The sequence below is a fragment of the Pseudophryne corroboree genome, chromosome 4 (genome assembly GCF_028390025.1).
Source record: "Pseudophryne corroboree isolate aPseCor3 chromosome 4, aPseCor3.hap2, whole genome shotgun sequence".
In the NCBI taxonomy this organism is placed as follows: domain Eukaryota; kingdom Metazoa; phylum Chordata; class Amphibia; order Anura; family Myobatrachidae; genus Pseudophryne; species Pseudophryne corroboree.
The window spans coordinates 466102898-466124465 of NC_086447.1; the positions used below are offsets into that span (position 1 = coordinate 466102898).

Here is a 21568-nt window from a genome sequence, read left to right on the forward strand (position 1 = left end):
GCTTTAGGATCAGGTGGTGTGCACTGGCTCCTCCCCCTATGACCCTCCTCCAAGCCAGTTAGGTACTGTGCCCGGACGAGCGTACACAATAAGGGAGGAATTTTGAATCCCGGGTAAGACTCATACCAGCCACACCAATCACACCGTACAACTTGTGATCTAAACCCAGTTAACAGTATGATAACAGCGGAGCCTCTGAAAAGATGGCTCACAACAATAATAACCCGATTTTTGTAACTATGTACAAGTATTGCAGATAATCCGCACTTGGGATGGGCGCCCAGCATCCACTACGGACTCCGAGAAATAGAATTATCGGTAAGTAAATTCTTATTTTCTCTATCGTCCTAGTGGATGCTGGGGTTCCTGAAAGGACCATGGGGATTATACCAAAGCTCCCAAACGGGCGGGAGAGTGCGGATGACTCTGCAGCACCGAATGAGAGAACTCCAGGTCCTCTTTTGCCAGGATATCAAATTTGTAGAATTTTACAAACGTGTTCTCCCCTGACCACGTAGCTGCTCGGCAGAGTTGTAATGCCGAGACCTCTCGGGCAGCCGCCCAAGATGAGCCCACCTTCCTTGTGGAATGGGCCTTAACCGATTTAGACTGTGGCAGGCCTGCCTCAGAATGTGCAAGTTGAATTGTGTTACAAATCCAACGAGCAATCGCCTGCTTAGAAGCAGGCGCACCCAACTTGTTGGGTGCATACAGTATAAACAGCGAGTCAGATTTTCTGACTCCAGCTGTCCTGGAACATATTTTCAGGGCCCTGACAACTCCTAGCAACTTGGAGTCCTCCAAGTCCCTAGTAGGTGCAAGGCACCACAATAAGCTGGTTCAGGTGAAACACTGACACCACCTTAGGGAGAGAACTGGGGACGAGTCCGCAGCTCTGCCCTGTCCGAATGGACAAACAGATATGGGCTTTTTTGAGAAAAAACCACCAATTTGACACTCGCCTGGTCCAGGCCAGGGCCAAGAGCATGGTCACTTTTTATGTGAGATGCTTCAAATCCACATATTTGACTGGTTTTAAACCAATGTGATTTGAGGAATCCCAGAACTACGTTGAGATCCCACAGTGCCACTGGAGGCACAAAAAAGGGGTTTGTATATGCAATACTCCCTTGACAAACTTCTGGACTTCAGGAACTGAAGCCAATTCTTTCTGGAAGAAAATTTACAGGGCCGAATTTGAACCTTAATGGACCCCAATTTGAGGCCCATAGACACTCCTGTTTTCAGGAAATGCAGGAAACGACCGAGTTGAAATTTCTTTGTGGGCCTTCCTGGCCTCACACCACGCAACATATTTTCGCCACACGTGGTGATAATGTTGTGCGGTCACCTCCTTTCTGGCTTTGACCAGGGTAGGAATGACCTCTTCCGGAATGCCTTTTTTCCCTTAGGATCCGGCTTTCCATCGCCATGCCGACAAACGCAGCTGCGGTAAGTCTTGGAACAGACATGGTACTTGCTGAAGCAAGTCCCTTCTTAGCGGCAGAGGCCATAAGACCTCTGTAAGCATCTCTTGAAGTTCCGGGTACCAAGTCCTTCTTGGCCAATCCGGAGCCATGAGTATAGTTCTTACTCCTCTACGTCTTATAATTCTCAGCACCTTAGGTATGAGAAGCAGAGGAGGGAACACATACACCGACTGGTACACCCACGGTGTTACCAGAACGTCCACATCTATTGCCTGAGGGTCTCTTGACCTGGCGCAATACCTGTCCCGTTTTTTGTTCAGACGGGACGCCATCATGTCCACCTTTGGTATTTCCCAACGGTTTACAATCATGTGGAAAAAACTTCTCAATGAAGTTTCCACTCTCCCGGGTGGAGGTCGTGCTGAGGAAGTCTGCTTCCCAGTTTCCATTCCCGGGATGAAAAACTGCTGACAGTGTTATCACATGATTTTCCGCCCAGCGAAAAGTCCTTGCAGTTTCTGCCATTGCCCTCCTGCTTCTTGTGTCGCCCTGTCTGTTTACGTGGGCGACTGCCGTGATGTTTTTCCCACTGGATCAATACCGGCTGACCTTGAAGCAGAGGTCTTGCTAAGCTTAGAGCATTATAAATTTACCCTTAGCTCCAGTATATTTATGTGGAGAAAAGTCTCCATACTTGATCACACTCCCTGGAAATTTTTTTTTTTTTTCCTTGTGTGACTGCTCCCCAGCCTCTCAGGCTGGGCTCCGTGGTTACCAGCATCCAATCCTGAATGCCGAATCTGCTGCCCTCTAGAAGATGAGCACTCTATAACCACCACAGGAAAGACACCCTTGTCCTTGGATATTGGGTTATCCGCTGATGCATCTGAAGATGCGATCCGGACCATTTGTCCAGCAGATCCCACTGAAAAGTTCTTACGTGAAATCTGCCGAATGGAATTGCTTCGTAGGAAGCCACCATTTTTACCAGGACCCTTGTGCAATGATGCACTGTTTTTAGGAGGTTCCTGACTTGCTCGGATAACTCCCTGGCTTTCTCTTCCGGGAGAAACACCTTTTTCTGGACTGTGTCCAGAATCATCCCTAGGCACAGCAGACGTGTCGTCGGGATCAGCTGCGATTTTGGAATATTTAGAATCCACCCGTGCTGATTGTAGCAGTATCCGAGATAGTGCTACTCCGACCTCCAACTGTTCCCTGGACTATGCCCCTATCAGGAGATCGTCCAAGTAAGGGATAATTAAGACGCCTTTTCTTCGAAGAAGAATCATCAATTCGGCCATTACCTTGGTAAAGACCCCAGGGTGCCGTGGACAATCCAAACGGCAGCGTCTGAAACTGATAGTGACAGTTCTGCACCACGAACCTGAGGTACCCTTAGTGAGAAGGGCAAATTTGGGACATAGAGGTAAGCATCCCTGATGTCCCGGGACACTATATAGTCCCCTTATTCCTGGTTCGTTATCACTGCTCTGAGTGACTTCATCTTAATTTGAACCTTTGTAAGTGTTCAAAAAAAAATTTTTAGAATAAGTCTCACCTAGCCTTCTGGCTTCAGTACCACAATATAGTGTGGAATAATACCCCTTTTCTGTAGTAGGAGGGGTAATTTAATTATCACCTGCTGGGAATACAGCTTGTGAATTTTTTCCCATACTACCTCCTTGTCGGAGGGAGACTTGGTAAAGCAGACTTCAGGAGCCTGCGAAGGGGAAACGTCTCGACATTCCCATCTGTACCCCCGGGATACTACTTGTAGGATCCAGGGGTCCTGTACGGTCTCAGCGCCATGCTGAGAACTTGTCAGACGCGGTGGAACGCTTCTGTTCCTGGGAATGGGCTGCCTGCTGCAGTCTTCTTCCCTTTCCTCTATCCCTGGGCAGATATGATCTTATAGGGACGAGAGGACTGAGGCTGAAAAGACGGTGTCTTTTTCTGCAGAGATGTGACTTAGGGTAAAAAACGGTGGATTTTCCAGCAGTTGCCGTGACCACCAGGTCCGATGGACCGACCCCAAACAAGTCCTCTTCCTGTATACGGCCATACTGTGCCGTTTGGAATCTGCATCACCTGACCACTGTCGTGTCCATAACATCTTCTGGCAGTTATGGACATCGCGTTTATTCATGATGCCAGAGTGCAAATATCCCTCTGTGCATCTCGCATATATAGAAATGCTCTATAGTCAATAAAATACTGTCCCTGTCAAGGGTATCAATATTTTTAGTCAGGGAATCCGACCAAGCCACCCTAGCTCTGCACATCCAGGCTGAGGCGATCGCTGGCCGCAGTATAACACCAGTATGTGTGTATATACTTTTTATTATATTTTCCAGCCTTGTCAGCTGGTCCTTGAGGACGGCCCTATCTATAGACGGTACCGCCACTTGTTTTGATAAGCGTGTGAGCGCCTTATCCACCTTAAAGGGTGTTTCCCAACGCGCCCTAACTTCTGGCGGGAAAGGGTATACCGCCCATAATTTTCTATCGGGGGGAACCCACGCATCATCACACACTTTATTTAATTTATCTGATTCAGGAAAAACTATGGTAGTTTTTTCACATCCCACATAATACCCTCTTTTGTGGTACTTGTAGTATCAGAAATACGTAACACCTCCTTCATTGCCTTTAACGTGTGGCCCTAATAAGGAATACGTTTGTTTATTCACCGTCGACACTGGATTCAGTGTCCCTGTCTGTGTCTGTGTCGACCGACTAAAGTAAACGGGCGTTTTAAAACCCTTGACGGTGTTTTTGAGACGTCTGGACCGTACTAATTGTTTGTCGGCCGTCTCATGTCGTCAACCGACCTTGCAGCGTGTTGACATTATCACGTAATTTCCTAAATAAGCCATCCATTCCGGTGTCGACTCCCTAGAGAGTGACATCACCATTACAGGCAATTGCTCCGCCTCCTCACCAACATCGTCCTCCTACCTGTCGACACACACGTACCGACACACAGCACACACACAGGGAATGCTCTGATAGAGGACAGGACCCACTAGCCCTTTGGAGAGACAGAGGGAGAGTTTGCCAGCACACACCAAAACGCTATAATTATATAGGGACAACCTTATATAAGTGTTTTCCCTTATAGCATCTTAATATATATATAAGCATATCGCCAAATTAGTGCCCCCCCTCTCTGTTTTAACCCTGTTTCTGTAGTGCAGTGCAGGGGAGAGCCTGGGAGCCTTCCCTCCAGCCTTTCTGTGAGGGAAAATGGCGCTGTGTGCTGAGGAGATAGGCCCCGCCCCTTTTTCGGCGGCCTCGTCTCCCGCTCTTAACGGATTCTGGCAGGGGTTAAATATCTCCATATAGCCTCCGGAGGCTATATGTGAGGTATTTTTAGCCAAATTAGGTATTCATTTGCCTCCCAGGGCGCCCCCCTCCCAGCGCCCTGCACCCTCAGTGACTGCCGTGTGAAGTGTGCTGAGAGGAAAATGGCGCACAGCTGCAGTGCTGTGCGCTACCTTTAGAAGACTGAGGAGTCTTCTGCCGCCGATTCTGGACCTCTTCTTACTTCAGCATCTGCAAGGGGGCCGGCGGCAAGGCTCCGGTGACCATCCAGGCTGTACCTGTGATCGTCCCTCTGGAGCTGATGTCCAGTAGCCAAGAAGCCAATCCATCCTGCACGCAGGTGAGTTCACTTCTTCTCCCCTAAGTCCCTCGTTGCAGTGATCCTGTTGCCAGCAGGACTCACTGTAAAATAAAAAACCTAAGCTAAACTTTCCTAAGCAGCTCTTTAGGAGAGCCACCTAGATTGCACCCTTCTCGGCCGGGCACAAAAATCTAACTGGCTTGGAGGAGGGTCATAGGGGGAGGAGCCAGTGCACACCACCTGATCCTAAAGCTTTACTTTTTGTGCCCTGTCTCCTGCGGAGCCGCTATTCCCCATGGTCCTTTCAGGAACCCCAGCATCCACTAGGACGATAGAGAAACTGGTTTGCCCTATTCGCAATTGCTGCGGGTTTGGAGGGTAAATAGTGACCGGGAGGTTGCTATAAAACAAATGGAAGAGATGATCATTAGATTTCAAGCGCGGGGTTATCCGTTAGATGTGCTAGAGAAGGCTAAACAGAAAGTCCTGGCCACCAACCACAATGATCGTCTTTCGATATGTGGTAGGAATAAAGGTAATGAGAGGGAAATCCTACCTTGGGTTACTAGCTACACAGTAGGTAGCAATAGTATTAAGAAGCATTCTAGAAATCAATGGTCATCTGTTAGGTCAGACCCTGAGTTAGGGTTGAGTAACACACATCTGATGCCCTGCTATAAGAGAGGTAGGAATATTAGAGACTTTGTTGTAAAGACAGATGTTACAGACTTAGTTTCTAAAAAACCTACACATTTCTTGCAGAAGAAGAATGGCTGCTTTGGCTGCGGTTGTACAACTTGTGGCTTTTTATTGAAGGGTGACACTTTCCAGCATCCACAGTCAGGAAAGACGTATACAATTAGATTTCATCTGACATGTAACTCGTCATTTGTTGTGTACCAAATTATCTGTCAGTGTGGATATTCATATATCGGGAAAACGGAGTGCACTTTTAAGGAGAGAATGGCTGCACACAGGTCATCTATTAGAAAAGCTATTAGCACAGGCTCGAGTGATCAACCTGTTGCTAGACATTTCCTAGAAGCACATCACAATTTGTCCTCATTAAGATATAGAATGATCGATCACGTCCCTAGATCCATTAGGGGGGGTGATCGGGGTAAAAAACTTTTGCAGTGTGAGTCCCGCTGGATAATGCGTTTAAACACGCTAGCCCCTAAAGGGTTAAATGAAATGCTTAATCTGAATTGTTTTAATTAAAGTAGTATTTTATTGACTTGCCCTGCGTGAGCTATTGAAGAAATATTATGGTAGTTGTACAGGTACTTGTAATTTTTAATGTTTATATTGTTGCTAGGTGATGGGTACTATCACATACGTCATCCAAAGGAGCCTGGCGATCTGGTGTCTCCGGCGGAATGACGTCAGCATTACAGCGCCGTGGAATGGCGGCGGGAAGGTGCACGGGGTGTTTTTTCAATAAAAGGTAAGATTGTTGTATTATGCATTTGTAGCCCTGACGAAAAAGGATAAACTTTGAAACGTTGGCTTAAACTGCTGTGGAAGTGGATTATTTTTCAACCCCTGTGTGCCGTTGTTGTGGAGTATATATATATATATATATATATATATATATATATATATATATATATATATATATATATATATGTGGATCTAACTAGGAAACCTTATGGTCAACAGAAAACATAGTATTCGTCGACAGCAGGGAGTAGTAACCAGGCAAAATAACATTCTTGCGACCCTGAGGGGTCCGAGGGAAGTATACATATATAATTTCAATATCACTCCCCCACAAATACTACCATGTCTGTGCTCGAGCTACAGGTCCATGGAACCGTACCTTACATATACATATAAATATATATACACGTATAAGTTAGTTACAGCATGTTAATTTACACCCAGTAATAACAGTTGTGCCGACAGGGTCACCCACATACTACTGTGTCTCCCATACAATGTTTACTTTTCGAAAAAGCATACAACTACCGACCTGCTGACACTTCATCTACTGAATCAAGTACCAACAGGAGTCGGCGATGCCGACAGAGATTCCCATAGCTGTTTGTGACAGAGTACTCACACATGTCGACACATGTGCACTAAAACGCTATAGTGGGTATATCTGACAGGGAAAACACAGACACTTATGCACAACTCAATGACTACACGCCCATTATCCAATATAGTGCTATACTTTATTCTGTATTGCACTAACTCACTGTGCCCCCCTTCGGTTTACACTGCTAGCTGTACACAGTGCTTTGGCGGGGACTGTGGAAAAAATGGCGCTGTATCATGTTGTGAGGGCTAAGCCACGCCCCCTTCTCGGCGCGCTTCATCCCCGCTATTATTTTAGCGATTTATACTGGTGGGGGTCCGTATACAGTGCCTAAGCACTGTATACATGTTTAGCCAGGCTCATTGGAGAGGTATATTGCTGCCCAGGGCGCCCCCCTCTGCGCCCTGCACCCTTGTAGTGCCGTTGGTGTGTGGGAGCAATGGCGCGTAGCGCGACAGCTGCGCGTTACCTCTGAGACTCTGAAGTCTTCTGCCGTCACTGAAGTCGTCTGTTCTTCTCATACTCACCCGGCTTCTTTCTTCTGGCTTCTGTGAGGGGGGTGACGGCGCAGCTCCGGCAACAAGCAGCTAGGCGCACCAAGTGATCGAACCCTCTGGAGCTAATGGTGTCCAGTAGCCTAAGAAGCAGAGCCCTTAACTCAGAAGAAGTAGGTCTGACTTCTCTCCCCTCAGTCCCTCGATGCAGGGAGCCTGTAGCCAGCAGGTCTCCCTGAAAATAAAAAAGCCTAACATAAGCCTTTCTAGAGAAACTCAGTAGAGCTCCCCTAGTGTGTGTCCAGACTCTCCTGGGCACAGAATCTAACTGGAGTCTGTAGGAGGGGCATAGAAGGAGGAGCCAGCTCACACCCAAAGTCTTATAGTGTGCCCATGTCTCCTGCAGATCCCGTCTATACCCCATGGTCCTTACGGAATCCCCAGCATCCTCTAGGACGTCTGAGAAAAGTGGAGAGTGATAAAGTACCAGGCAATCAGCTCCTTACTGCCGTAATACAGGTTGGGTCTGAAAAAGGAGTTAGGAGCCAATTGGCTGCGACTTTCTCGCTCTCCACTTTATCACTTTTCAAGGCTCAGCAAACAGACCCTAGATTGTAAGCTCCCTGGGGCAGGGACTGATGTGAATGGTGAAATGGGACACACAAACACACAGCTCAAAATACTGCCACTTTCTTTAGCAAATGCTCCTTAACATTTCCAGTGTCGAGACATTTTCACGCTTTGCACCATATAGGAATGCATTAACGGGTCAAGATAGAAAAAAATGCGAATTGCTATTTCAAAGTTCCATTAAAACTACCCTAGAAATAAAGTTATTAGGTGAAAATAAGAATTTACTTACCGATAATTCTATTTCTCGTAGTCCGTAGTGGATGCTGGGGACTCCGTCAGGACCATGGGGAACAGCGGCTCCGCAGGAGACAGGGCACAAAAGTAAAAGCTTTAGGATCAGGTGGTGTGCACTGGCTCCTCCCCCTATGACCCCCCTCCAAGCCTCAGTTAGGATACTGTGCCCGGACGAGCGTACACAATAAGGAAGGATTTTGAATCCCGGGTAAGACTCATACCAGCCACACCAATCACACTGTACAACCTGTGATCTGAACCCAGTTAACAGCATGATAACAGCGGAGCCTCTGAAAAGATGGCTCACAACAATAATAACCCGATTTTTGTAACAATAACTATGTACAAGTATTGCAGACAATCCGCACTTGGGATGGGCGCCCAGCATCCACTACGGACTACGAGAAATAGAATTATCGGTAAGTAAATTCTTATTTTCTCTGACGTCCTAAGTGGATGCTGGGGACTCCGTCAGGACCATGGGGATTATACCAAAGCTCCCAAACGGGCGGGAGAGTGCGGATGACTCTGCAGCACCGAGTGAGAGAACTCCAGGTCCTCCTCAGCCAGGGTGTGCCCCTGACCAAGTAGCAGCTCGGCAAAGTTGTAAAGCCGAGACCCCTCGGGCAGCCGCCCAAGATGAGCCCACCTTCCTTGTGGAATGGGCATTTACATATTTTGGCTGTGGCAGGCCTGCCACAGAATGTGCAAGCTGAATTGTACTACACATCCAACTAGCAATCGTCTGCTTAGAAGCAAGAGCACCCAGTTTGTTGGGTGCATACAGGATAACAGCAAGTCAGTTTTCCTGACTCCAGCCATCCTGGAAACCTATATTTTCAGGGCCCTGACAACATCTAGCAACTTGGAGTCCTCCAAGTCCCTAGTAGCCGCAGGTACCACAATAAGCTGGTTCAGGTGAAACGCTGACACCACCTTAGGGAGAAACTGGGGACGAGTCCGCAGCTCTGCCCTGTCCGAATGGACAATCAGATATGGGCTTTTGTGAGACAAAGCCGCCAATTCTGACACTCGCCTGGCCGAGGCCAGGGCCAACATCATGGTCATCTTTCCATGTGAGATATTTCAAATCCACAGATTTGAGCGGTTTAAACCAATGTGATTTGAGGAATCCCAGAACTACGTTGAGATCCCACAGTGCCACTGGAGGCACAAAAGGGGGTTGTATATGCAGTACTCCCTTGACAAACTTCTGGACTTCAGGAACTGAAGCCAATTCTTTCTGGAAGAAAATCGACAGGGCCGAAATTTGAACCTTAATGGACCCCATGAAATTTCTTCGTGGGGCCTTCCTGGCCTCACACCACGCAACATATTTTCGCCACATGTGGTGATAATGTTGTGCGGTCACCTCCTTCCTGGCTTTGACCAGGGTAGGAATGACCTCTTCCGGAATGCCTTTTTCCCTTAGGATCCGGCGTTCAACCGCCATGCCGACAAACGCAGCCGCGGTAAGTCTTGGAACAGACATGGTACTTGCTGAAGCAAGTCCCTTCTTAGCGGCAGAGGCCATGAGTCCTCTGTGAGCATCTCTTGAAGTTCCGGGTACCAAGTCCTTCTTGGCCAATCCGGAGCCACAAGTATAGTTCTTACTCCTCTACGTCTTATAATTCTCAGTACCTTAGGTATGAGAAGCAGAGGAGGGAACACATACACCGACTGGTACACCCACGGTGTTACCAGAACGTCCACAGCTATTGCCTGAGGGTCTCTTGACCTGGCGCAATACCTGTCCAGTTTTTTGTTCAGGCGGGACGCCATCATGTCCACCTTTGGTCTTTCCCAACGGTTCACAATCATGTGGAAGACTTCCCGATGAAGTCCCCACTCTCCCGGGTGGAGGTCGTGCTGAGGAAGTCTGCTTCCCAGTTGTCCACTCCCGGAATGAACACTGCTGACAGTGCTATCACATGATTTTCCGCCCAGCGAAGAATCCTTGCAGTTTCTGCCATTGCCCTCCTGCTTCTTGTGCCGCCCTGTCTGTTTACGTGGGCGACTGCCGTGATGTTGTCCCACTGGATCAATACCGGCTGACCTTGAAGCAGAGGTCTTGCTAAGCTTAGAGCATTGTAAATTGCTCTTAGCTCCAGTATATTTATGTGGAGAGAAGTCTCCAGACTTGATCACACTCCCTGGAAATTTTTTCCTTGTGTGACTGCTCCCCAGCCTTTCAGGCTGGCATCCGTGGTCACCAGGACCCAGTCCTGAATGCCGAATCTGTGGCCCTTTAGTAGATGAGCACTCTGCAGCCACCACAGAAGAGACACCCTTGTCCTTGGAGACAGGGTTATCCGCTGATGCATCTGAAGATGCGATCCGGACCATTTTTCCAGCAGATCCCACTGAAAAGTTCTTGCGTGAAATCTGCCGAATGGAATCGCTTCGTAAGAAGCCACCATTTTTCCCAGGACCCTTGTGCAATGATGCACTGACACCTTTTCCTGGTTTTAGGAGGTTCCTGACTAGCTCGGATAACTCCCTGGCTTTCTCTTCCGGGAGAAAACCTTTTTCTGGACTGTGTCCAGAATCATCCCTAGGAACAGCAGACGTGTCGTCGGAGACAGCTGCGATTTTGGAATATTTAGAATCCACCCGTGCTGTCGTAGAACTACTTGAGATAGTGCTACTCCGACCTCCAACTGTTCTCTGGACCTTGCCCTTATCAGGAGATCGTCCAAGTAAGGGATAATTAAGACGCCTTTTCTTTGAAGAAGAATCATCATTTCGGCCATTACCTTGGTAAAGACCCGGGGTGCCGTGGACAATCCAAACGGCAGCGTCTGAAACTGATAGTGACAGTTTTGTACCACGAACCTGAGGTACCCTTGGTGAGAAGGGCAAATTGGGACATGGAGGTAAGCATCCTTGATGTCCAGGGACACCATATAGTCCCCTTCTTCCTGGTTCGCTATCACTGCTCTGAGTGACTCCATCTTGATTTGAACCTTTGTATGTAAGTGTTCAAATATTTCAGATTTAGAATAGGTCTCACCGAGCCGTCTGGCTTCAGTACCACAATATAGTGTTGAATAATACCCCTTTCCTTGTTGTAGGAGGGGTACTTTGATTATCACCTGCTGGGAATACAGCTTGTGAATTGTTTCCAATATTGCCTCCCTGTCGGAGGGAGACGTTGGTAAAGCAGACTTCAGGAACCTGCGAGGGGGAGACGTCTCGAATTTCCAATCTGTACCCCTGGGATACTACTTGTAGGATCCAGGGGTCCACTTGCGAGTGAGCCCACTGCGCGCTGAAACTCTTGAGACGACCCCCCACCGCACCTGAGTCCGCTTGTACGGCCCCAGCGTCATGCTGAGGACTTGGCAAAAGCGGTGGAGGGCTTCTGTTCCTGGGAATGGGCTGCCTGCTGCAGTCTTCTTCCCTTTCCTCTATCCCTGGGCAGATATGACTGGCCTTTTGCCTGCTTGCCCTTATGGGGACGAAAGGACTGAGGCTGAAAAGACGGTGTCTTTTTCTGCTGAGATGTGACTTGGGGTAAAAAAAAAAATGGATTTTCCAGCTGTTGCCGTGGCCACCAGGTCCGATGGACCGACCCCAAATAACTCCTCCCCTTTATACGGCAATACTTCCATGTGCCGTTTGGAATCTGCATCACCTGACCACTGTCGTGTCCATAAACATCTTCTGGCAGATATGGACATCGCACTTACTCTTGATGCCAGAGTGCAAATATCCCTCTGTGCATCTCGCATATATAGAAATGCATCCTTTAAATGCTCTATAGTCAATAAAATACTGTCCCTGTCAAGGGTATCAATATTTTCAGTCAGGGAATCCGACCAAGCCACCCCAGCGCTGCACATCCAGGCTGAGGCGATCGCTGGTCGCAGTATAACACCAGTATGTGTGTATATACTTTTTAGGATATTTTCCAGCCTCCTATCAGCTGGCTCCTTGAGGGCGGCCGTATCTGGAGACGGTAACGCCACTTGTTTTGATAAGCGTGTGAGCGCCTTATCCACCCTAAGGGGTGTTTCCCAACGCGCCCTAACTTCTGGCGGGAAAGGGTATAACGCCAATAATTTTCTATCGGGGGAAACCCACGCATCATCACACACTTCATTTAATTTATCTGATTCAGGAAAAACTACAGGTAGTTTTTTCACACCCCACATAATACCCTCTTTTGTGGTACTTGTAGTATCAGAAATATGTAACACCTCCTTCATTGCCCTTAACATGTAACGTGTGGCCCAAATGGAAAATACGTTTGTTTCTTCACCGTCGACACTGGAGTCAGTGTCCGTGTCTGTGTCGACCGACTGAGGTAAATGGGCGTTTTAAAGCCCCTGACGGTGTTTGAGACGCCTGGACAGGTACTAATTGGTTTGCCGGCCGTCTCATGTCGTCAACCGACCTTGCAGCGTGTTGACATTATCACGTAATTCCCTAAATAAGCCATCCATTCCGGTGTCGACTCCCTAGAGAGTGACATCACCATTACAGGCAATTGCTCCGCCTCCTCACCAACATCGTCCTCATACATGTCGACACACACGTACCGACACACAGCACACACACAGGGAATGCTCTGATAGAGGACAGGACCCCACTAGCCCTTTGGGGAGACAGAGGGAGAGTTTGCCAGCACACACCAAAACGCTATATTATACAGGGACAACCTTATATAAGTGTTTTCCCTTATAGCATCTTAATATATAATAATATCGCCAAATAAGTGCCCCCCCTCTCTGTTTTAACCCTGTTTCTGTAGTGCAGTGCAGGGGAGAGCCTGGGAGCCTTCCTAGCAGCGGAGCTGTGTAGGAAAATGGCGCTGTGTGCTGAGGAGAATAGGCCCCGCCCCCTTTTCGGCGGGCTTCTTCTCCCGTTTTTCTGACAACCTGGCAGGGGTTAAATACATCCATATAGCCCCAGGGGCTATATGTGATGTATTTTTAGCCAGCATAGGTACTTTCATTGCTGCCCAGGGCGCCCCCCCAAGCGCCCTGCACCCTCAGTGACCGTTGGTGTGAAGTGTGCTGAGAGCAATGGCGCACAGCTGCAGTGCTGTGCGCTACCTCATGAAGACTGAGAAGTCTTCAGCCGCCGATTTCTGGACCTCTTCTCTCTTCAGCATCTGCAAGGGGGTCGGCGGCGCGGCTCCGGTGACCCATCCAGGCTGTACCTGTGATCGTCCCTCTGGAGCTAGTGTCCAGTAGCCTAAGAAGCCAATCCATCCTGCACGCAGGTGAGTTCACTTCTTCTCCCCTAAGTCCCTCGTTGCAGTGAGCCTGTTGCCAGCAGGACTCACTGAAAATAAAAAACCTAACAAAACTTTTACTCTAAGCAGCTCTTTAGGAGAGCCACCTAGATTGCACCCTTCTCGGCCGGGCACAAAAACCTAACTGAGGCCTGGAGGGGGGTTATAGGGGGAGGAGCCAGTGCACACCACCTGATCCTAAAGCTTTTACTTTTGTGCCCTGTCTCCTGCGGAGCCGCTGTTCCCCATGGTCCTGACGGAGTCCCCAGCATCCACTTAGGACGTCAGAGAAAACTATTTAACAAAAAGAGAGGTAATCTGCGCACTGGGGTAGTTTTACTGTATGGGATGTGCTGCTAATCAAAAGGGTGTCCTTGCCCTTTGGTTCAATATGGATATCTGGTTTTCACCTGACTGCGCTCATCCCCTACAGTTTGAGTACTCGTGAAATGATGCATCATTTCACGAGTACTCAAACTGTAGGGGATGAGCGCAGTCAGGTGAAAACCACTTAGGTGAAAACTAGAACGCCGGACCAGACCAGCTTCCTGCAGCATTCTGGAGCTTGTAGTGTTCGTCCCTGTCCAGGGAGTGTCCTGCCCAAGGGGAGCCTTCACCAGGGTTGCCATCAGGGGGTGCTGGGGGCACAGCTGTCCCGGGCCCGGCCTCTCTGTCAGAGAGAGGAGGGCCCAAGATGATCATGAAGCCCCCTGCCCGCCTGCCGCCATCCCCGCTGTTCTGCCACTGTCCTCAGCCCTCCAACAGCTCTGTACTGAAAACATCACTCAAGGGACGTTTTCAGTACAGAGTTGCAGGAGGATGGAGGACAGCAGCAGAACGGCGGGGATGGAGGCGGGCTGAAAGGCAGTGGCATGAGCATCCCAGACCCTCCTGACAGCGACAGCAATGGAGGGGGGGGCAGAAGGAAGCCCCTGACTACGAGCAGGTACTTTGTGACAATAATTTGGTGACAAGGCAATTCATGTGGGTGCATAATATGGTGTCAGGGGCATTACTGTGTGGGGCAGAATATGGTGACAGGCATTACTGTGGGGACTTAATATGGTGCAAGTGACATAATATGGTGCTGCTCCGTGTGTGCATTGAATTTATTTATTTTATTTAAATATATATTGCCCTGACTACTTTGCCAGTCCCGGGCCCAACAATTTCTGGTGGCAGCCCTGGCTGTCACCAGGAAGATGGGGATGGAGAGATTGCAACCTCTCTGGGTGGTCCAGGCATGGGGTAATAGCAGGAGCGGTCCGGACCATACAGGGAGGCTGTAATCTCTCCCTCACCGCCTCCGTGGTGACACCTGTTCCATGTAACCTCACGGTCAAGGACAAGCACTACAAGCTCCAGAATGTCAGGGAGCAGGTCCTGTCCGGCGTTCAGACCATTCCTGTGTTTACCTAATCCCAGAAACACAAAGCATCCGAATCCCGTACACTGCTAGGAGTCGCTGGCTGGCATGGAAGCTCCTAAAACTTCCAGGTGAAGTGTAATGTTGATGTGAGACAGGAGCTGCTTGGCAGGTGTACCGCACTGTCATGTGGTCTCCCCCACCTGCAGAGCCATGTCCCGGGACACCCCAGCTGGGATCCCCACAGGCTAGCAATGACCCCTAGATACGTCAGAAGGTCCCTTCTCCCACTCCAAAATAGAACCAACCATGACTAATGCCAGAGAATCAGGAGGCATTAGGGTCACACGGCGGGACTGGCACATGAGGGGAGGGAGGGGGCTTCTGCAGCGGCTACGTCCGCTGTGTCCCAGACACAGGCTGCACGGTGCGGTTACCTGGGCTGCATCTACTCTGCGCCGTCGCCATGTGTAGTGCTGCAGCCCTCCAGAGTGGACGGGCGCCTATGCGGCTCATCAGGGAGGACATCCCGCCCGCTGACATATAGCCTTCCGCCACCAGCTGCAGCTTCCAGGCACCGGGGACTCTGCCGGAAGTCTGCGCGGGTAATAACACGTCACCGGCCGCCCTCTGGCGGAGAGGAGGAGGCGGAGAAAGAGGCGGGGGACAGAAAAGAAAACAGAGACCTGTGACTGGGTAGGCAGCAGCACGCAGCCGTCATTGGTACTGACAGCAATTGTTGGATAGCTGTTTGTGAGGTGAGGGACGGCTGCAGCTGTACTACTGCCACTGTGCTACCGCTCTGCAGTGCAGGGCCTGGGCGGATGTATCACTTTCAGGTTATCACTCTGCAGTAGCGACTGGGGCTCCAATTATCAAAACTAGATAACCCTTGTAGCTAGGGCCAGCAACAGAACTCTTGGGGCACGGTGTATGGATACCTCTGGGTAATGGGTCGTGCCCCCCAAACCAGGGTCGGTTCTAGACTTTTATTTTACGGGGGCGGTTTACAGTTTAATCTTAACCTCTCCCCTCTCCAGTCCTGACTCCTCCCCTCTCCCATTTTGACTCCTCCCCTCTCCAGTCCGAATTCCTCCATCACACAAATAATAGGATTTTAATTACCTACTGGTAAATCCTTTTCTCGTAGTCCGTAGAGGATGCTGGGGTCCATTTTAGTACCATGGGGGTATAGACGGTTCCGCAGGAGCCTTCGGCACTTTAAGACTTTTTAACAGTGTGAACTGGCTCCTCCCTCTATGCCCCTTTTCCAGACCTCAGTATAGGAACTGTGCCCGAGGAGACGGACAATTTCGAGAGAAGAATTTACATTAAACTAGTGGCGATATTCACACCATACCAAAACCATGTCGCCTAACATGGCCTTTAACATAACCCATGCTAACGTGCATACATACTGTAACAGCAACTGCTGTAAAACATCTTAACACATGAGAACCTGTGTAAAAAGACAAAACGTAATTTGCAGGACAAATGAGCACTGGGCGGGCGCCCAGCATCCTCTACGGACTATGAGAAAAGGATTTACCGGTAGGTAATTAAAATCCTATTTTCTCTTACGTCCTAGAGGATGCTGGGGTCCATTTTAGGACCATGGGGATGTACCAAAGCTCCCAGTACGGGCGGGAAAATGCTAATGTTCCTGCAGAACTGACTGACCAAACTGAAGGTCTTCAGCAGCCAAGGTGTCAAACCTGTAAAACTTAGCAAACGTGTTTGCCCCTGACCAAGTAGCTGCTCGGCAAATTTGCAATGCCGAGACACCCCGGGCAGCCGCCCAGGAAGAACCCACTTTCCTTGTAGAGTGGGCCTTTACCGAACTTGGTAACAGCAATCCTGCCATGGAAAAGGCGTGCTGAACGGTACCTTTGATCCAGTGCGCAATAGTCTGCTTAGAAGCAGGACCCCCAATCTTGTTGGGGTCATAGAGGACAAACATAGATTCTGTTTTCCTAATCCGAGAAGTTCTTGCAACATAAGTCCTCAGCGCTCTGACGACATCCAAGGACTTTGAAACGGCTGAGGTGTCAGAAGCCACTGGCACCACCACAGGTTGGTTGATATGGAAATAAGACACAACCTTTGGAAGAAAATGCTGACGCGTCCGCAGTTCAGCTCTATCTTCATGAAAAATCAAATAAGGACTCTTGTGTGACAGCCCCTAATTCAGACACTCGTCTGCCTGAGGCCAAGACCAACAGCATGACCACTTTCCAAGTGAGAAATGTCAACTCTATCTCTTGTAGAGACTCAAACCAGACCGATTTAAGGAACTGCAACACCACATTAAGATCCCATGGCGCTGCAGGAGGCACAAATGGAGGTTGGATGCGCAGAACCCCCTTCACGAATGTCTGGACCTCAGGAAGGGAAGCCAACTGTTTCTGAAAGAAAATGGACAAGGCCGAAATTTGGACCTTGATAGACCCTAATCTCAAGCCAGCATCCACACCCGCCTGTAGAAATAGGAGAAGACGTCCTAATTTAAACTCCACCGCAGGAGAGTTCTTGGATTCACACCAAGATACATATTTTCTCCAAATACGATGGTAATGTTTGGACGTTACCCCTTTCCTGGCCAGAATAAGTGTGGGAATGACTTCATTGGGAATACCCTTATGGGCTAGGATCTGACGCTCAACAGCCATGCTGTCAAACGCAGCCGCGGTAAGTCTTGATAAACAAACGGCCCCTGCTGAAGCAGGTCCTTGCGAAGAGGCTGAGGCTCTTCCAGTAATAACTCCTGAATATCTGGATACCAAGCCCTCCTTGGCGAGTCTGGAACAATGAGAATTGCTCGAACCCTTGTTCTTCTGATGATCTTGAGAACTTTTGGTATTAGTGGAAGTGGAGGGAACAGATACACCGACTTAAACACCCACTGGGTCACCAGTGCATCCACTGCTATTGCTTGTGGGTCTCTCGACCTGGAACAATATTTCTGAAGCTTCTTGTTGAGATGTGATGCCATCATATCTACTTGAGGATCGCCCCAACGACCTGCTACCTCTGCAAAGACTTCTGGGTGGAGGCCCCATTCTCCTGGATGGAGATCGTGTCTGCTGAGGAAGTCTGCTTCCCAGTTGTCCACTCCCGGAATTAAAATTGCAGACAGAGCTTTTGCATGTCTTTCTGCCCAGAGGAGTATCTTTGTCACCTCTGCCATTGCCGCTCTGCTTCTTGTTCCGCCCTGGCGGTTTATGTAAGCTGCTGCCGTTACATTGTCTGACTGGATCTGTATGCGACGACCTTGAAGAAGGTGTGCTGCTTGATGAAGGCTGTTGTACACAGCTCTCAATTCCAGGATGTTTATGTGAAGGAGTACTTCTTGACTTGACCATCGTCCTTGGAAGCTTTCCCCTTGCGTGACTGTTCCCCAACCTTGGAGGCTTGCATCTGTGGTCCCCAGGATTCAAGTCTGAATCCCAAACCTGCGTCCCTCCAGGAGGTGAAAACTTTGAAGCCACCACAAGAGTGAAATACTGGCTTTTGTTGACAGGATTATCCTGCGGTGCATGTGTAGGTGCGATCCGGACCACTTGTCCAGTAGATCCCATTGGAACACCCTAGCGTGGAATTGGCCAAATTGTAGAGCCTCATAGGCCGCTACCATCTTCCCCAGCAGGCGGGTGCACTGATGAATCGATACGCGTGCTGGTTTTAAAACTTGTTTGACCATCCTCTGGATCTCCAGAGCCTTTTCCACCGGTAGGAATACTTTCTGTGCGTCCGTGTCCAATATCATTCCCAGAAATGATAACCTCATTGTGGGTTCCAATTGTGATTTTGGAAGGTTTATTATCCAACCATGCTGTTGAAGCACCGTCAGGGAAAGTGCACTGTTCTGCACTAGTTTCTCCCTGGATCTCGCTTTTATGAGGAGATCATCAATAGACCTTTCTTTCTTGCGAAGAAGAACCATCATCTCCGCCATCACCTTGGTGAATATTCTCGGAGCCGTGGAGAGCCCGAAAGGCAATGTTTGGAACTGGTAGTGGCAGTCCTGCACCGCAAACTTCAGTATGCCTGATGCGGCGGGTAGATGGGAACATGTAAATAAGCATCTTTGATGTCCATTGATACCAGAAATTCCTTTTCCTCCAAGCTGGAGATCACCACTCTCAGGGATTCCATCTTGAATTTGAACCTTTTTAAATAAAGGTTCAGAGTCTTTAGGTTTAAAATCGGTCTGACCGAGGCATCTGGTTTCGGCACTACAAACAGGCTTGAATAAAACCCTTTTTCCTGTTGTGACACAGGAACTAAGGTAATTACGTTGTCTTGACATAATTTCTGTATTGCGTTCAGCACTTTTGCTCTGTCCTGAACAGAAGCTGGTAAGGCTGATTTGAAAAATCGGCATGGGGGAAGGTCCTGAAATTCCAATTTGTACCCTCGTGATACTATCTGCAATACCCAAGGATCCAGATCTGAGTGAACCTAGACCTGGCTGAAAGACAGTAGACATGCCCCCACCCGATCGTACTCCCGCAGCGTCATGCTGAGGTTTTAGCAGAAGTAGCTGTTGACTTCTGCACCTGCGAGCCTGATGGTGTTGTAGATTTTTTTACCTCTTCCTCGACCTCTTCCTGCGAAGAAGGGGGTACCCTTTGCCTTTTTGGACTTGTTGGGCCGAAAGGATTGCATCGTATGAGAATGAAATCCCTTCCTAGGTGGAGCAGCTGCGGAAGGCAGAAATGCTGACTTGCCTGATGTAGTTGTTGAAATCATGGCATCCAGCTTGTCTCCAAAGAGGGCTTCTCCATTGTAAGGAAGCACCTCAATATTCTTTTTTGATTCCGCATCAGCATTCCATTGGCGGATCCACAGCGCCCTGCGGGCTGAAATCGCCATAGCAGAGCATCTTGAACTCAGCAACCCAATATCCTTCATAGCTTCAACTAAGTAACCTGCAGCATCTTTGATATCGCCGAGAGTTAGGACTATTTCATCACTGTCAACTGTGTCTATGTTAACAAGCAAGTTGTCAGACCATTTTTCCACAGCGTTACCTACCCACACACAAGCAATGGTGGGCCTGGGCACCGTTCCGTTAGCCGTATATATGGATTTTAAGGTTGTTTCTAATTTACGGTCAGCTGGATCTTTTAAAGTGGCTGAACCAGGGGCAGGCAAAATTATTTTCTTAGACAGCCGAGAAACTGAGATGTCTATCATTGGGGGTGTCTCCCATTTGTGCCTGTCTTACTCAGGGAAAGGGTACGCTACACGTATCCTTCTGGGAAGGGTAAATTTCTTCTCAGGGTTAGCCCAGGATTCTTCAAAGAACACATTCAATCCTTTGAAGGAGGAAAAGTCACAACCTGCTTTTTATTTGATTTAAAATAATCCTTTTCCTCTGGGACCAGTGTTGTTTCAGGAAACTCCAACACTTCCTTTATAGCAACTATCATGCATTGTATGTTTTTGGCTAATTTGGGGTCTACCCCTCTCAAATCCCCAGTGTTGACGTCAGAGTCGAAATCTGTGTCTGTGTCCCCTTGCATTATCTGGACCAGAGACCTTTTCTGGAAACTGGATAGGACCTGAGTGGATGATATGGAGGGGTCAGTAAACAGTGCATCCTCCACAGACTGCCTCCAATATTTAGTCTGTTGTTCAGACTCAGAGACTTTCTTTGCAAGCATTGACATATTCTTTTGCAACATTTTCACCCACTCCGGCTCCTTCTGAGAGGGAATGGCCACCACATTACCCTCTTGTGCATCTAAAATGGGTTCTTCCTGGGAAGAACCCTCCCCAATGTCTGACATGTTACACACTTGTACACACACACACACACACACACACACACACACACACACACCCTATCACACAGGGGAGCTATTGGGGACAACCCCACACTAAAGTCTGTCAGAGAGACACAGAGGGATTTGCCAGTTCACACACTGTGCCTTATTGTGAATTGTGGAAATATTACCCACTTACAGTGCATATACCAATAATAGGCCTACAGCCCTAATTATAATGAACACTCTCTGCCCCTTCTATAACACCCTGTACTTGTATCAGCGTTGTCATGAGGAGAAACAGCGTTCAGGAGCTTCACACTGGAGTTTCTGCAGGAGAAAATGGCACCCAGTGAGTGTTCTGGCAAGTCTGAGGAGAAGCCCAGCCCTTCAGCCTCAGCAATGTCATATTTATACTGGCTGAGGATGGCACATCAGCGGCTGTACATGTACCCTTTTTGCCAGTGAGAGTAAGGTTTTAAAACATGCCTTCAGAGCGCGCCCCCCACACACACACACACACACACTCTGCACCCTTGTGCTGAGACATGGCGTGCAGCTTCCCGCCGCTGCGCGTGTACCTGTATGCTGCCAACGATGACCGGGGGATCCCCTCTCTGCAGGACTCCGGTAATATATACTCACCAGACTTCTGGCTCTGTTTGGGGGTGGCAGCAGTGCTGTGGGAGTGAACACTGGCCAGGCTTGGGCTGTGTTCAGTACCCT

The 21568-nt window shown here is 48.9% G+C and overlaps 1 protein-coding gene across 1 annotated transcript in view; it reads right to left on the reverse strand.

The window, feature by feature from the left end:
* The window catches only part of COQ3 (coenzyme Q3, methyltransferase), a 74078-nt gene extending 58367 nt beyond the window's left edge, over nucleotides 1–15711 (reverse strand). The window contains exon 1 of the mRNA XM_063917024.1: nucleotides 15509–15711. Coding sequence (XP_063773094.1) covers nucleotides 15509–15614 — 106 coding nt within the window. The 5' untranslated portion in view covers nucleotides 15615–15711. The remainder of the gene's footprint in view (nucleotides 1–15508) is intronic.
* Nucleotides 15712–21568: the final 5857 nt, after the last annotated feature.